The sequence below is a fragment of the Hemibagrus wyckioides genome, linkage group LG14, assembly GCF_019097595.1.
Source record: "Hemibagrus wyckioides isolate EC202008001 linkage group LG14, SWU_Hwy_1.0, whole genome shotgun sequence".
NCBI lineage: Eukaryota > Metazoa > Chordata > Actinopteri > Siluriformes > Bagridae > Hemibagrus > Hemibagrus wyckioides.
In genome coordinates, this window is record NC_080723.1 from 19,513,814 (window position 1) to 19,530,434 (window position 16,621).

Consider the following 16,621-nt stretch of genomic DNA (forward strand, 5'->3'; position numbering starts at 1 on the left):
TGAGACATACATCTTATATTAGTTAGTTTTAAATTTTAAATAGTTTGGCTTGTTTAAATTTTTTTATATATTTAATATTTGATATTTTGAACAGAAAAAATGTTAATAATAATAATAATAATAATAATAATAATTATTATTATTATTATTATTATTATTATTAATAGTAGTAGTATATTTCCTATAAAAGTACCTTTTCTGCCTACAAACTCACTCTGAACTTTTATTTTGGCGCGTGTTATTGGCTCTGTCAAACCGGAAGTCGTAGTAACGTTTAACGGTGTAAGGTCGAGCTGGGCTTTTCTTCCCGTTTTAAACGCCAGTATTTGAGTCGGAGAATAAAAACATATAACCTTCTGCTGTGTTTTATCTTCATTAGTTTTGTGAGAAGAAGGCGGCGTGGTGTGTTTAAAGGGACAACACGGCTCGGTGCTATGCTGTCGGACACAGGTCTGTGTGTGTGTGTGTGTGTGTGTGTGACAGAGAGAGCTGCTATTATCTTAATTTGCCTCCACATCCTTTTAAACTCCACAGTGTCTCACTATAAAGCGCACATTGTTGATAATTATGTTAATAAACTGGGATCCAGGGTTCAGGAAGCTTGTGTACTGGTGTGGTTGTTTGAGTCTGTGGAGCTCAGTCATACCCAGATGTGGACTTTTCTCCCATTAATCTCTTATTTTACCCAAACAAGAGGAGAATTAAGATCCATGCCTTCGTCACGCCTTTACTGGATCACTAAGTGGTCAGGTTGAGTGGGCGTGGTGTGCAGGACAGAAATCACCAGGCGTGATGGAGCACAGCTGGGAACAGCTGGTGTATCAGGTTTGTGATTTTTTTAAAATATTTATTTATTTCTTTATTTATTCTGAACAGATTATGGAGGAACGCCGTCCTGTGGCCGCTCGCGGGGGAAGAAGAGAGCAGCAGCAGCTCCGGGAGGCGTGGAGACCTCGTGTTCAACATCTACATCCTCCACGCTGGCCACAGGGGAAAGTCACTCCATGCGTCCATCCAGACAGACGCCGAGCGGCCGAGGCAAACGGAGCAGCAGTGTTTCTTCAGCGCAGGCAAATGTAGGACGTTTAACTCCAGCGCATTAGACGTGTATCTGTCTGTCTATCCATCCATCTTTCTTCTCTGGTTGAGATTTTTGTGCATCTGTTCCAGGTTTAATTATTTATGTGTCTTTATTCATTCACCTGTCCACCTCATCCATCCATCCATCCATCTATGTATCCATCCATCTATGTATCTATCTATCTGTGTGTCTGTCTATCTATCTGTCTGTCTATCTATTCATCTGTCTATCTATCTATCCATGTGTCTGTCTGTCTATCTGTCTATCTATCTATCTATCTATCTATCTATCTATCTATCTATCTATCTATCTATCTATCTATCTATCTATCCATCCATCCATCCATCCATCCATGTTTCTATCTGTCTGTCTGTCTGTCTGTCTTTTGGGCTTTCACTTCATCCAGATTCATCCATCAATCCATCCATCTGTTCATCCACTCCTAAGTTCTGTCATTCATCTATCCATTCTCCCTTTTCTTCACTCTCTATTTCCCTTATTTTCTTTAATGAGAATGTTTGGTCCATCCATCCATCTGTCCGTCCGTCCACCCACCCATCCATTCATTTATCCATCCATCATCTGTCTATCCATCCATGCATCATCCATCTATCCACCTATCCATCTAGTTGTCAGTCCATCCATTCATCCATCTATCCATTCAATTCTTCATCCTTTCCCATATGTTTTGGTGTCAGTTATCTGTCTATCCATTTGCCTGTTTGTACAATGTTCTATGTGATCTGTCGAAAAGCTTTTCACTGCAGTTCCAGTTTTTTCTTTCCAGTTGTGTTGTTTCTTTCCTTTAATACCTTAGCCCAAAAGAAAGATGGCTGACGTGGAGGAGGAAGAGGAGCAGGTGGAGAAGAAGTTTCGGAAGTGTGAGAAGGCGGGATGCCCGGCTACGTATCCTGTGTGTTTCGCCAGCGCGTCAGAAAGGTGGCTCTGGTTTACCCTACACGTGGCTTTTAATCTGATGTTGTGATTATGTTAGTGCAGGGATCTGACCGCTTAAATGACCATGTGCCTCACAGGTGCGCAAAAAACGGCTACACGTCTCGGTGGTATCACTTATCCTGCGGAGAACACTTCTGTAACGAGTGCTTCGACCATTATTACAGAAGGTCAGTGCTGGAGACACGGAGAACAGTTCAGACTCCGATCTAATTATTCTCACACAGTGATGATGATGATGATGATGATGTATTAAGGTGCTCTGTGTGTGTGTGTGTGTGTGTGTGTGATGTGTCAGCCATAAGGACGGTTATGAGAAATTCTCCTCCTGGAAGAAGCTGTGGACAGGGAATGGGAAGAGTGAACCAAGTCTGAAGGCCTTCATGGCGGATCAGCAGCTTCCTTACTGGGTGAGACGCATCTTATCATTTAGCAGCTTTTACTCTTACACTTCCATTGAGCCTTTTTTTATTTTTACGTCTCTATTTTTCTTTATTTTTCTCTACATTTCTGGTCTATTTTTTATTTTTATATTTCTAGTCTCTATTTTGTTTTTACATTTCTAACCCCTTTTTTATTTTTACATTTTTAGTCTTTTTTTATTTTTACATTTTTAGTCTCTATTTCACTTTACATTTCTATTCTTTTTTTCGTACATTTTAGTCTCTTTTTTATTTTTACGTTTCTAGTCTTTTTTTTTCCCTTACACTTCTAGTCTCCTTTTTATTTTTGCATTTCTGATCTATTTTTTATTTTTACTTTTTTAGTCTTTTTTTTTTATTTTTACGTTTGTAGTCTTTTTTTTGTTTGTTTTTTTTACATTCCTAGTCTTTTTTTTTCCATTTCTATTCTATTTATGTTTACATTTCTGGTCTATTTTTTATTTTAATATTTCTAGAATCTACTGATTTTACATTTCTAATCCCTATTTTATTTTTCCATTTCTAGTCTTTTTTTATTTTTACATTTTTAGTCTCTATTTCTTTAAGTTTCTAGCCTTTTTTATTTTTACATTTTTAGGATTTTTAATTTTTCCATTTCTAGTCTCTTTTTTATTTTTACATTTTTAGTCTCTATTTCTTTAAGTTTCTAGCCTCTTTATTTTTACATTTCTAGTATATGTTTTTCCTTACATTTCTAGTCTCTATTTTTCTTTACATTTTTAGTCTCTTTTTTATTTTTACATTTTAGTCTCTTTTTATTTTTACATTTCTGGTCTCCATTTGTCTTTACATTTCTAGTTTTTTTTTAAAAAAACATTTCTAGTTTTTTTATTTTTACATTTCTAGTCTCTATATTACTTTACATTTCTAGTCTCTCTTTATTTTATACATTTCTATTCTCAATTTTTCTTTACGTTTCTAGTCTCTTTTTTACTTTTTCCCCCTTACATTTCCACCTTTGATTTTCTCTTTATGTTTCTGGTCTCTTTCCTCTCAGGTTTCTCTCTCTCTCTCTCTCTCTCTCTCTCTCCTCTACGCCTTTCTACTTACATTTGTGATCTTTTCTTCCTCCTCATCTCTCCTTTCCCCCCATACATTTCGAGTCTCTCTTTCCCCCGTATTGTCTTGTTTCTCTCTTTCATTATCTAAAGATTTCTTGTCTCCTTTTAACCTCATGATTCAGGTTTTGCATTTCCTCCTGTTATATTTCCTGTTTCACTGTTTCCTTCTCTCTTACATTTCTGCTCTCTCTCTCTCTCTTTCTCTCTCTCTTTCTCTCTCTCTCTCTCTCCTCAGTGTTGTTTCTATTCTTGTATTTCTGTCGTATTCTACATACCTCCTGCTTTCTCACATTTTCTTTCCTCTTTATGCTCATTTCTGCTCCCTAGCTCACTTCTGATGTTTTCTTCAGGTTTATCCCTCATCAGACATTTTGATGTCTCTCTCCGTCCCGTCCCCCAACCTCTCTCTCTCTCTCTCTCTCTCTCCCCCCCAACTTCTGTCTGTCTCCCCCCCAACTTCTGTCTGTCTGTCTCCCCCCCCCTAACTTCTGTCTGTCTCTCTCTCTCTCTCTCCCCCCTCTCTAACTTCTGTCTCTCTCTCTCTCCCCCCTCTCTCACTTCTGTCTCTCTCTCTCTCTCTCTCTCTCTCTGCCCCCTCTCTAACTTCTGTCTCTCTCTCTCCCCCCTCTCTAACTTCTGTCTCTCTCTCTCTCTCTCTCTCTCTCTCTCGCTCCTCCCCCCTCTAACTTCTCTCTCTCTCTCTCTCTCTCTCTCTCTCTCTCTCTCTCGCTCCAGGTTCAGTGTACGAAACCCGACTGTGGGAAGTGGAGGCAGCTCACTAAAGACATCCAACTGACAGCTTCTCTGGCTTCAACGTACCGCTGTGGAATGAAGCTCAACAACATTAAAGTAAGTGACCGACTGAAGCCTCACAGGTCTGATGCCCTCTTCACTGTCTGTGGTCATTTGTTTTAGATCTGTGGTCATTTGTTTTAGATCTTATTTATATCTGAGTGGTGTAATGCTGTGATAATTCCTGAGGTTTTTATCATTTTTAGAATGAAGGACCGGATCAGTGTTCTCAGCCGGAGGACATGGTGAGTCGGCCACTACGCCTCATTCTAACAATTTCATTTATAAAGAATAAATATCAATAAAATCATTTTATTATTTAGATTACTGTAACTATAACTGTCTCTGATTTTAAAAACTATTGTCTCTAAAGTGATATAATCTTGAATCCTCTCTCTCTTCGTCTCTCTTTCTGTCTCTCTCTCTTTGTCTCTCTCTCTTTCTTTCTCTCTCCCTTTGTCTCTTGCTCTCCCTCTTGCTCTCCCTATCCTTCTCTCTCTCTCTCTTTCTTTCTCTCCGTCTCTCTCTCTCTCTCTCTCTCTCTCTCTCTTCATCACAGAGAGTGGCTGGAGTGGGAGACAGTTGGTGGTCATCCATGTTGATTCTTCCCCCTCTGTTAAAAGACAGCCCAGCAAACCCTTTCCTCACTGCTTATTATCCCGACTGCGTGGGCATGAGTCCATCCGGCTCTCACTGTGACCTGCGGCATGAGCAGCGCCGCAACATTCAGCCACAGAGTAAGTTACACCTTTGTATTTGTTTGTATGTCTGTAGTCCAGTCTAAGTGTGTGTGTGTGTGTGTGTGTGTGTGTGTATGTGTGTGTGTAGTCCCAGGATTGTGCCCGTACTTCCAGCCCTTCTACCAGCCCAACGAGTGTGGTAAAGCTCTGTGTGTTCGACCAGACATGATGGAGCTGGACGAGCTCTACGAGTTCCCAGAATTCTCCAGGGACCCCACCATGTACCTCGCTCTCCGCAACCTCATCCTCGCTGCTTGGCATCGAGACTGTAAGGTACGAGAGCATTTACACTTATTCATTTCTTAGTCTACTGTAGAGCATATATTAACATCTAGAGAGGTTCTGATAGACCGCGGAAACTCTCGAATAGAAATAATATTTAATAAACAAATATGTTTTTTTAATTAATTAAAAAGTGTAATACACACGCTGCATTTTTAATATATTTTGAATTAATGAAAAAAAATTTATTTAAATTATTTTTTTTAATTAGTTAAAAAAATATTAAAAATGTATAATTAAAAATGGAAATATTTCATTAAATTTTTTGTGTATATATATATATATATATATATATATATATAAATTTAATGAATAATTGAAATATTTCATTATATATATATATATATATATATATATATATATATATATATATATATATATATATATATATATATAATGAAATATTTCAATTATTCATTATACTTTTAATGTCATTTTTTTATAACATTTTTAAGATTTAATTTACTAATTAAATTTTTTTTAAACATTTCAAAGAATTATTTATGTATTTATTTTTAATTGTAATAGAAATAAGAATAATTTTATTATAAATTTCCATGATTTTTTTTTTTCCAATTTTCAAAATAAATGAACAAGAATCACAAAAAATACATTTTAATATTTAAAGTAATAATAAAATTATTACTTAATTTGGAACGCAAATATATAAAAGTGCTGACGATACACACAAGTCTCTCGACAACATCAGCATCATACTGTCGTATTCCTCAGCACCGTTTTACGTAGTCACACTCCCTCGAGTCTTACTGTAACACCAGTAGCTGTTAGGCTGAATGGAAAGTGCAGATGTGCGAGTTTCCGATGGCGAGCTCCCTGCTGGATGCAGGCTGGAACAGGACAGGACCCGTACCACGCAGAACAGAGAGAGACGGAGCTGCTGTGGCTTCAACTGTGGGGAAAACTCTCAAGCCTGTTTACATCAGTGTCATTATTCTCAAGCTTTCAGAAGTTACACGATAAAGGATCCGAGCACAGAAAATGCTCCAGGGTAGAATGTATTCATGCGTGGATTAGGGATTCTTCTTCTTCTTTCGGCTTTTCCCTTCAGGAGTCGCCACAGCGAATCATCTCTCTCCACCTATCCCTATCTTCTGCATCCTCAACACTAGCTTCATATCCTCATTTATTACATCCATATACCTCCTCTTTGACCTTCCTCTTTGCCTCCTGCCTGGCAGCTCCATGTTCAACATTCTCCTACCAATATACTCACTCTCCCTCCTCTGAACATGTCCAAACCATCTTAATCTGGCCTCCCTAACTTCGTCCCCCAAACGTCCAACATGAGCCGTCCCTCTGCTGTACTCCAGGGATGATTTCCCAAATATGGAAAAATTCCTATTAATTTCCAGATAATTATTTGCAAGCGACTCGATTTAGTTTTATTTATTTTTCTGCCCATAAATCTTAAATAAATATTAGAAAGTGTTTCACCCCTGCAGAAAAATTTTCCACTGAACTAAAATCAATTTATTTCATATTATAATGTTATTTCAGTATTCATATTATTTCATATAATTTTGTGTAATGAACTTACACAAAATCAAAAAAAGTGGTGGAAAGATGAATAGAGTTTGCAACATATGCACCGATTTCTTGGAAATGCAAAGAACATGGAAGAAGCCGTCCACCAAAAGTCACTGATTGGGTAAAAAGAGCAGTAATTAGAGTATAAAGAAGAGGCCATGGATAACGCTCAACATGATGCTACCACCATCGTGCTTCACTGTAGCGATGGTGTTCTTCAACAAATGGTGGCGTCCCTTCTATATACCTTCATCTAATGTTGTTCTGAAGAGGTTCATGGATGTAATTACAAACGATTGCACTCCTTGAAACACTTCATTTCTCCTGGCTTTTCAGGAGGCCCTGACGCCTCAGAAGTGCGCTCCTCACGTCATCGTCCGTGGTTTGGTGCGAGTGCGCTGTGTACAGGAGCTGGACAGGGTTCTGCACTTCATGACCCGCAAAGGTTTAATCAACACCGGAGCCCTTCTCGCCAAACAGCCTCTCCTCCCGGAGCCGTACCGAGACGTGAGTCCTCGTCAGAAATCACGATGATAATAATAATAATAACAGTCCGTGAATCTTTGTGATTGATGTCTCACTGTGTTCTTCCTGCATACAGAAGAAGGTGTTGGTGATTGGAGCAGGAGCTTCAGGTCTTGCCGCGGCCAGACAGCTGCGGAATTTCGGCATGCAGGTCAGTTACACCAGCGTATTGGTGTGTGTGTGTGTGCGTACGGTGCGCTGGAATGGATGGGTGAATTCAGCTCTCGTGATCGTCGTCGTGTGATTGGTCGATAGGTGGTGGTGTTGGAGGCGAGGGAGCGAATAGGAGGGCGAGTCTGGGACGACACGTCGCTGGGCGTCACCGTGGGCAGAGGCGCACAGATTGTTAACGGATGCGTCAACAATCCCATCGCTCTAATGTGCGAACAGGTGAGAGTCTGGACACGTCATACAGATGTTATACAAGCTCTTAAATGTAAACAGCCAGATTGATTCAGAAACACACTCGATCGCTTCGGTTAAAGAAATGATTGGTATAACTGTGTCACAAAATCTCAGAATCATGCCGCAGTATGCAAATGAAGACACTTCGGTCTGTTTTCAGCTGGGAGTGAAGATGCACAAGCTGGGCGAGCGCTGCGATCTGATCCAGGAGGGCGGTCAAACCACCGACGTCGCCATAGACAAGCGCATGGACTTCCACTTCAACGCCATACTGGACGTGGTGTCCGAGTGGAGGAAGGACAAGTCACAGCACCAGGATTTCCCGCTCGGGGGTACTGAGAGTTCCTAACACCAGAGGAATCTGTAGGCTTTAAATAACACACAGATCCATGTTGATTATTTATTGGGATAGAGAAAGGAACGAGTTTCAAGCATGAGGTGATGACATAAAGAAAGGGTTTCGAATTGGTCAGGATTTGTCTGGACCTGTGAGGATCACTCTATCCTGACCTGGTTAACTCTTTGTTTGTTTGTTTGTGTTGATTATTTCAGAGAAGATTCAGGAGGTCTACAAGACATTCCTGCAGGAGTCGGACATTCGCTTCAGTGAGCTGGAAGAGAAAGTGCTGCAGTTCCATCTCAGCAACCTGGAGTACGCCTGTGCAAGCCCACTGGACCAGGTGTGTGTGTGTGTGTGTGTGTGTGTGTAGGTTCTGAAGTCTTTCTTTTTCCTCTAATTATTCTAATTCCAAACGTTATTTTTCTCTTTACATGTTTTATTTATTATGAAAACAAATAGTCTTACTTTTTATCCATTTATAGTTACATTATTAATGTTCAGGAGAGCATCACTTCATCTTCCATTCATTTCAAATAAAAGCTCTGGTTTTTCTTTTATTACGTTTCCGCTTCAAAATAATTATTTATATATAATATTTATACTTGTATTATATATTAATATAATATAATATTTATTAAGTATCTGGTATGAAAGTCTCTGTGTAAATTGTTACCATGGAAACAAAATGGTACAATGCTGGTGATTACAGATGATATAACACACACACACACACACACAGGTGTTTAACTGCTTTTGCTCAAATGGGATTATTTGGATTAATTAGACTTAATGAAGATGTATAAAGCCTTGACAGAACCACATCCTAATCCTGTGTAATATATTTCTGTTGGATGTACTGGTGTGTGTGTGAGCTCTGGTACTGGTGTGTGTGTGAGCTCTGGTACTGGTGTGTGTGTGAGCTCTGGTACTGGTGTGTGTGTGAGCTCTGGTACTGGTGTGTGTGAGCTCTGGTACTGGTGTGTGTGAGCTCTGGTACTGGTGTGTGTGAGCTCTGGTACTGGTGTGTGTGTGAGCTCTGGTACTGGTGTGTGTGTGAGCTCTGGTACTGGTGTGTGTGTGAGCTCTGGTACGGGTGTGTGTGAGCTCTGGTACTGGTGTGTGTGTGAGCTCTGGTACTGGTGTGTGTGTGAGCTCTGGTACAGGTATGTGCGTGTGAGCTCTGGTACTGGTGTGTGTGAGCTCTGGTACTGGTGTGTGTGTGTGTGTGTGAGCTCTGGTACGGGTGTGTGTGTGTGTGTGAGCTCTGGTACGGGTGTGTGTGTGTGTGTGAGCTCTGGTACGGGTGTGTGTGTGTGTGTGTGAGCTCTGGTACGGGTGTGTGTGTGTGTGTGAGCTCTGGTACGGGTGTGTGTGTGTGTGAGCTCTGGTACGGGTGTGTGTGTGTGTGAGCTCTGGTACGGGTGTGTGTGAGCTCTGGTACGGGTGTGTGTGTGTGTGAGCTCTGGTACGGGTGTGTGTGTGTGAGCTCTGGTACGGGTGTGTGTGAGCTCTGGTACGGGTGTGTGTGAGCTCTGGTACGGGTGTGTGTGAGCTCTGGTACTGGTGTGTGTGAGCTCTGGTACGGGTGTGTGTGTGTGAGCTCTGGTACGGGTGTGTGTGTGTGAGCTCTGGTACTGGTGTGTGTGAGCTCTGGTACGGGTGTGTGTGTGTGAGCTCTGGTACTGGTGTGTGTGAGCTCTGGTGATGGTGTGTGTGAGCTCTGGTACTGGTGTGTGTGAGCTCTGGTACGGGTGTGTGTGTGTGAGCTCTGGTACGGGTGTGTGTGAGCTCTGGTACGGGTGTGTGTGTGTGTGAGCTCTGGTACGGGTGTGTGTGTGTGAGCTCTGGTACGGGTGTGTGTGTGTGAGCTCTGGTACGGGTGTGTGTGTGTGAGCTCTGGTACGGGTGTGTGTGTGTGAGCTCTGGTACGGGTGTGTGTGTGTGTGTGAGCTCTGGTACTGGTGTGTGTGAGCTCTGGTACGGGTGTGTGTGTGAGCTCTGGTACTGGTGTGTGTGTGTGAGCTCTGGTGATGGTGTGTGTGAGCTCTGGTACTGGTGTGTGTGAGCTCTGGTACGGGTGTGTGTGTGTGAGCTCTGGTACTGGTGTGTGTGAGCTCTGGTACGGGTGTGTGTGTGTGAGCTCTGGTACTGGTGTGTGTGAGCTCTGGTACTGGTGTGTGTGTGTGAGCTCTGGTACGGGTGTGTGTGTGTGAGCTCTGGTACGGGTGTGTGTGTGTGTGAGCTCTGGTGATGGTGTGTGTGAGCTCTGGTACGGGTGTGTGTGTGTGTGAGCTCTGGTACGGGTGTGTGTGTGTGTGAGCTCTGGTACGGGTGTGTGTGTGTGTGAGCTCTGGTGATGGTGTGTGTGAGCTCTGGTACGGGTGTGTGTGTGTGTGAGCTCTGGTGATGGTGTGTGTGAGCTCTGGTACGGGTGTGTGTGTGTGTGAGCTCTGGTGATGGTGTGTGTGAGCTCTGGTACGGGTGTGTGTGTGTGTGAGCTCTGGTGATGGTGTGTGTGAGCTCTGGTACGGGTGTGTGTGTGTGTGTGAGCTCTGGTGATGGTGTGTGTGAGCTCTGGTACTGGTGTGTCTGTGAGCTGGCACAATTTTCCCTCAGCTGCTGATTTGTCAGGATTATACAGTGATCTAAACACCAGTCCTGTCACCAAACACTCATTATATGTGTGTGATTTCCTGTGTGTGTGTTCTGTAGGTTTCTGCTCGCTCGTGGGATCATAACGAGTTCTTCGCTCAGTTCTCAGGGGACCACACACTGCTGACTGAAGGCTATTCCACTCTGTTACAAAAACTAGCACAAGGGCTCGACATCCACCTCAACACTGCAGTGAGAAACACACAACACACCACAAATAACACAACAAACAACACAAATAACACAACAAACTCAACACAAATAACACAACAAACACACACAACACACCACAAATAACACAACAAACAACACAAATAACACAACAAACTCAACACAAATAACACAACAAACTCAACACAAATAACACAACAAACTCAACACAAATAACACAACAAACACACACAACACACCACAAATAACACAACAAACAACACAAATAACACAACAAACTCAACACAAATAACACAACAAACACACACAACACACCACAAATAACACAACAAACTCAACACAAATAACACAACAAACTCAACACAAATAACACAACAAACACACACAACACACCACAAATAACACAACAAACTCAACACAAATAACACAACAAACAACACAAATAACACAACAAACTCAACACAAATAACACAACAAACACACACAACACACCACAAATAACACAACAAACTCAACACAAATAACACAACAAACACACACAACACACCACAAATAACACAACAAACAACACAAATAACACAACAAACACACACAACACACCACAAATAACACAACAAACTCAACACAAATAACACAACAAACACACACAACACACCACAAATAACACAACAAACAACACAAATAACACAACAAACTCAACACAAATAACACAACAAACACACACAACACACCACAAATAACACAACAAACTCAACACAAATAACACAACAAACAACACAAATAACACAACAAACTCAACACAAATAACACAACAAACAACACAAATAACACAACAAACTCAACACAAATAACACAACAAACTCAACACAAATAACACAACAAACAACACAAATAACACAACAAACTCAACACAAATAACACAACAAACAACACAAATAACACAACAAACTCAACACAAATAACACAACAAACACACACAACACACCACAAATAACACAACAAACAACACAAATAACACAACAAACACACACAACACACCACAAATAACACAACAAACAACACAAATAACACAACAAACACACACAACACACCACAAATAACACAACAAACTCAACACAAATAACACAACAAACTCAACACAAATAACACAACAAACAACACAAATAACACAACAAACTCAACACAAATAACACAACAAACAACACAAATAACACAACAAACTCAACACAAATAACACAACAAACACACACAACACACCACAAATAACACAACAAACAACACAAATAACACAACAAACACACACAACACACCACAAATAACACAACAAACAACACAAATAACACAACAAACACACACAACACACCACAAATAACACAACAAACAACACAAATAACACAACAAACACACACAACACACCACAAATAACACAACAAACTCAACACAAATAACACAACAAACAACACAAATAACACAACAAACTCAACACAAATAACACAACAAACACACCACAAATAACACAACAAACTCAACACACCACAAATAACACAACAAACACACCACAAATAACACCACACACACCTCCAGCTCTACAAGAAGTGTGCATTGTAGTGAACACAAGAGGGGATAGTTACATTCCAGCTTCTGTCTGCTGTCCAAGTTCCGATGGATGGATGAATGAATGTAGGAACTGAGTGATGGGTTTATAATTGGCTGGAGGGAGGGAGGGAGGGAGGGGGGTGGATGGATGGGTGGATGGAGGAAGGAACTGATGGATGGATTTAGTTTAGTTGGATGAGTAAAAAATATAAAGTAAACTAATGGATAGAATTATAGATAAATGGATGGATGAATAGATGAATATAAAGATAAATGAGTTGGATGAAAAGCCCATAACGCAGTGCCTGATCCCATGTAGGTGCAGTCTGTGGATTACTCAGGTGACCCAGTGAAGGTCATCACCACCAGCGGAACCCAGTTTACTGCTCAGAAGGTAGGGACCTGATTTAGACCACATCATTAACATGTCCCACGGATCCTCTGACGCAACAGGAGAAAAGCTCCTTACTGTGTGTTGTGTTGTGTTGTAGGTGTTAGTGACGGCTCCTTTAGCTCTTCTGCAGAAGAACGTCATCCAGTTTAACCCTCCTCTTCCTGACAGGAAGCTCAAAGCCATAAACAGCCTGGGGGCCGGAGTCATCGAGAAGGTACACATTAATCCTAACACTCTGGATGATGGTATCTAAAAAACGAATCTAGCTCCATTGACCTGCGTAAATGAGTGATGAATGATGTTTCTTGCTTTCCAGATTGCTCTGCAGTTCCCCTACAGGTTCTGGGACAGTAAGGCACAGGGAGCCGATTATTTTGGTCACGTTCCTCCGAGTCCGGAGAAGAGGGGCATGTTCAGTGTGTTTTACGACATGAGACCGAAGGTCAGAGCGCTCAGGCATACCTGTCATGTCTTTCCACCACAAGGAGAGAATTATAGAGAATATTATCTTTTTTCTTTCCTTCCTTATAAAACAGCAGCACTCCAATATCAGTGGTTACACACAGCTCTCCGATATTAACAGACACCCTGGAGGCCCCGCCCCCTTTCCTCCCATCTCACATTAGTGGTCTCTCGTCTCGATTATTTCATTATATGTGTGTCCTCACTGCTAGAAGAATCCTCTGCTCACGATTTCACCAATTCAAGTAGTTTTCAGCAACCAGAGCTTCTTCAGACCCAGTGAAGCTGCTTCCTACTTACTAACGGGTTGATAAAAAAATACCCAAGCTTGGTTTTTAACATATAACATTAAACTGTACAATACTCCGTCTCACACAATCCATCAAACTCCACTTTAACTCAGACCTGCTGGAGATCTGCTGTACCACACGCAATACGGGACGATGCTTTAATCAGTGGCTCAGAGTGTGTGATTGTCTGCAGGGAGAGCAGTGTGTGCTGATGTCGGTGATCACAGGAGAAGCTCAGGCCGTGGTGAAGGACCTGGAGGATAAGGAAGTGGTGGAGCTCTGCATGAATGTCCTCAGGGAACTCTTCAAGGAGCAGGTGAGCTGATCAGGCACGCAAATGAGAGAGAGAGGTTAGAGACAGAGAGGTCAGAGAGAAAGAGAGAGGTGAAAAAGAGAGAGAGGTGAGAGAGAAAGAGAGAGAGGTGAGAGAGAAAGAGAGAGAGGTGAGAGAGAAAGAGAGAGGTGAGAGAGAGAGTTTGGATTGAGAGAGTGAGAGAGAGACAGAGAAAGATATGTTAGAGAGAGAGAAAGAAAGAGATGTTAGAGAGAGAGAGGTTGGATTGAGAGAGAGAGAAAGATGTTTGATAGAGAGAGAGAGAGGTTGGATTGAGAGAGAGAGAAAGAAAGATGTTAGAGAGAGGTGAGGGGTTGGATTGAGAGAGAAAGAGATGTTAGAGAGACAGAGAGAGAGAGAGGTGTTAGAGAGACAGAGAGAGAGGTGTTAGAGAGACAGAGAGAGAGATGTTAGTGAGAGAGAGAGACAGAGAGAGAGATGTTAGAGAGAGAGAGAGACAGAGAGAGAGATGTTAGAAAGACAGAGAGAGAGGTGAGAGGGAGAGACAGAGAGAGAGAAAGAGATGTTAGAAAAAGAGAGAGAGAGAATGACTGAAAGCTTTTATTTAGCAGAAATCCTTCCTAAGTGATTTAGTGTGTGTAACACGTGACTCTCCAGGAGGTTCCAGACCCGCTGAAGTACTTTGTGACCCGCTGGAGTAAAGACGTTTGGTCTCAGATGTCTTACAGCTTCGTGAAGACGGGCGGCAGCGGGGAGGCCTACGACATCATCGCCGAAGACGTGCAAGGGAAGATCTTTTTCGCAGGCGAGGTAAAAGAATCAGAAAAGAAAGTTGAAAGGAGATGGTTGTGTTAAAGCAGCACTTAAAAAGCTGTCTCATGAGGAGCCATGGCAGCATGGTATAGAAAGCAGGGCTGTGTAACACAGTATAGCTGCATCCTAAATCACACACTAGCGTGTAGTATAAATAGTGTGAGACGTGTTGGAGGAGAACAAGTGCACTTCAAGTGTCCGGGTGATTCACTTATTCAACTGAAAAACATCAGAAATACATTGGTTCCAGTTTTTGTTAATGCACTTGTTCTTCTAACTTCTAATATGTTGTTGCCATAGTAACGGCTCATAAACATGTAAGTATTGATATGGTGAGGGTTTTATTTTTTTATATATATATATATATATATATAATTTCAACTTCAGAAATATAGAAAAGAAGACTGGTTAAGGAACGACAAGGGTTTATACACCTATCAGGCATAACATTATGACCAGTGAGAGGTGAAGTGAATAAGACTGTTGATCTCCTCATCATGGCACCTGTTAGTAGGTGGGATATATTAGGCAGTAAGTGAACATTTTGTCCTCAAAGCTGATGTGTTAGAAGCAGGAAAAATGGACAAGCGTAAGGATTTGAGCGAGTTTAAGACGACTGGATCAGAGCATCTCCAAAACTGCAGCTCTTGTGGGGTGGTCCAAGGAAGGAGCAGTGGTGAACCGGCGACAGGGGCAAGGCTCACTGATGCACGTGGGCGGTGAAGGCTGGCCCGTGTGGTCCGATCCAGCAGAAGAGCTACTGTTGCTCAAATTGCTGAAGAAGTTAATGCTGTTGGGTTTGTTGCGTTTCAGCAACAAATGGGGGGGACCAACTCAATATTAGGTGGTCATAATGTTATGCCTGATCGGTGTATCTTATAATGCAAGCAATAAGAGGATGCTATTAAATGTAACAGCAAATGGATAAAAATTACAAGACATGCTGTAGTAACTCCTCATCCATTCAGCACATCCCTAAGTGTTTTATATTCCAGCTCCGTCCCCCAGTATTAACTTTTTTATTCTCTTTGTTCGGGACCATCTTCCTCCAGGCCACAAACCGGCACTTTCCTCAGACGGTAACCGGCGCGTATCTGAGCGGCGTCCGGGAAGCCAGTAAGATCGCAGCACTTTGACACGAAGGCGAAGGACTGTTCAATCCGATCTTCCACAACTCCTCTACAAGCAGGGGTTTCAAACTCCAGTCAGGAACTGTTACGGGTGTGGCCATATTTATTACTGTAGCAACACTGCACACAACATGATGCACCACGTGTCTTCGTCTTCCCAGTCCTGGGAACGATAATACGTTGAATATCTGAAAAAAAAAATAACAAAACAAAAACCTACCAGTTTTTGATGTCGAAACGTTTGGTGAGAGTTTTGTCACTCTGTTCCAGCTGCATTGTTTTGTTTTGTTTTGTTTTGTTTGTGAATCATTACTGAGTAAATGTCCACACACAAGATCGTTTTCACGCTAAACGAAGCATTTTGCTCCACACTTATATACCCAAACCTAACCTAATGAAGCATTTAGAGACATTATTTGTGTAATAATTCATTTATTAAGTTGTGACAGATGATTTTGTTATGAGTGGAAAAAACTTTGTGTTTGTGTCGATCTGAATCATTTCTTGGACTTAAATATGACCGATTCGTGTCATTTTGTTTGTTTGTTTGTTTTTTTTCTGTATGAACAAAATTGTAATATATACATACTGTAAATTATACTGGATTTGACTTTTGTTTTGTTTGTTCCACATAAATTATCTGAACA

The 16,621-nt window shown here is 41.4% G+C and overlaps 1 protein-coding gene across 2 annotated transcripts; it reads left to right on the top strand.

Moving 5' to 3' along the window:
• The first annotated feature begins 247 nt into the window (after window positions 1-247).
• LOC131364500 (lysine-specific histone demethylase 2) lies at window positions 248-16,573 on the top strand. 2 transcript variants are annotated; one of them, XM_058407670.1, is made up of 22 exons: window positions 250-282; window positions 380-450; window positions 877-1,076; window positions 1,899-2,020; window positions 2,116-2,205; window positions 2,334-2,445; window positions 4,275-4,388; window positions 4,538-4,576; window positions 4,891-5,068; window positions 5,160-5,344; window positions 7,238-7,408; window positions 7,503-7,577; window positions 7,682-7,816; window positions 7,992-8,163; window positions 8,384-8,511; window positions 10,884-11,015; window positions 12,910-12,984; window positions 13,082-13,198; window positions 13,301-13,426; window positions 13,930-14,052; window positions 14,689-14,841; window positions 15,897-16,573. In XM_058407670.1, the coding sequence occupies exons 2-22, from the start codon at window positions 435-437 to the stop codon at window positions 15,978-15,980; spliced, it is 2,547 nt and encodes an 848-aa protein (XP_058263653.1). In that variant the 5' UTR covers window positions 250-282; window positions 380-434; the 3' UTR covers window positions 15,981-16,573. The 2 variants fall into 2 exon arrangements, with proteins under 2 accessions (XP_058263652.1, XP_058263653.1); XM_058407669.1 differs by having other exon boundaries at window positions 248-450.
• Window positions 16,574-16,621: the final 48 nt, after the last annotated feature.

Coding starts and splice junctions, on each gene's coding strand:
- LOC131364500 (XM_058407669.1), top strand. Junction 5,069..5,159: donor CCGCAACATTCAGCCACAGA/GTAAGTTACACC, acceptor GTGTGTGTGTAG/TCCCAGGATTGTGCCCGTAC. Junction 7,817..7,991: donor TCGCTCTAATGTGCGAACAG/GTGAGAGTCTGG, acceptor GTCTGTTTTCAG/CTGGGAGTGAAGATGCACAA.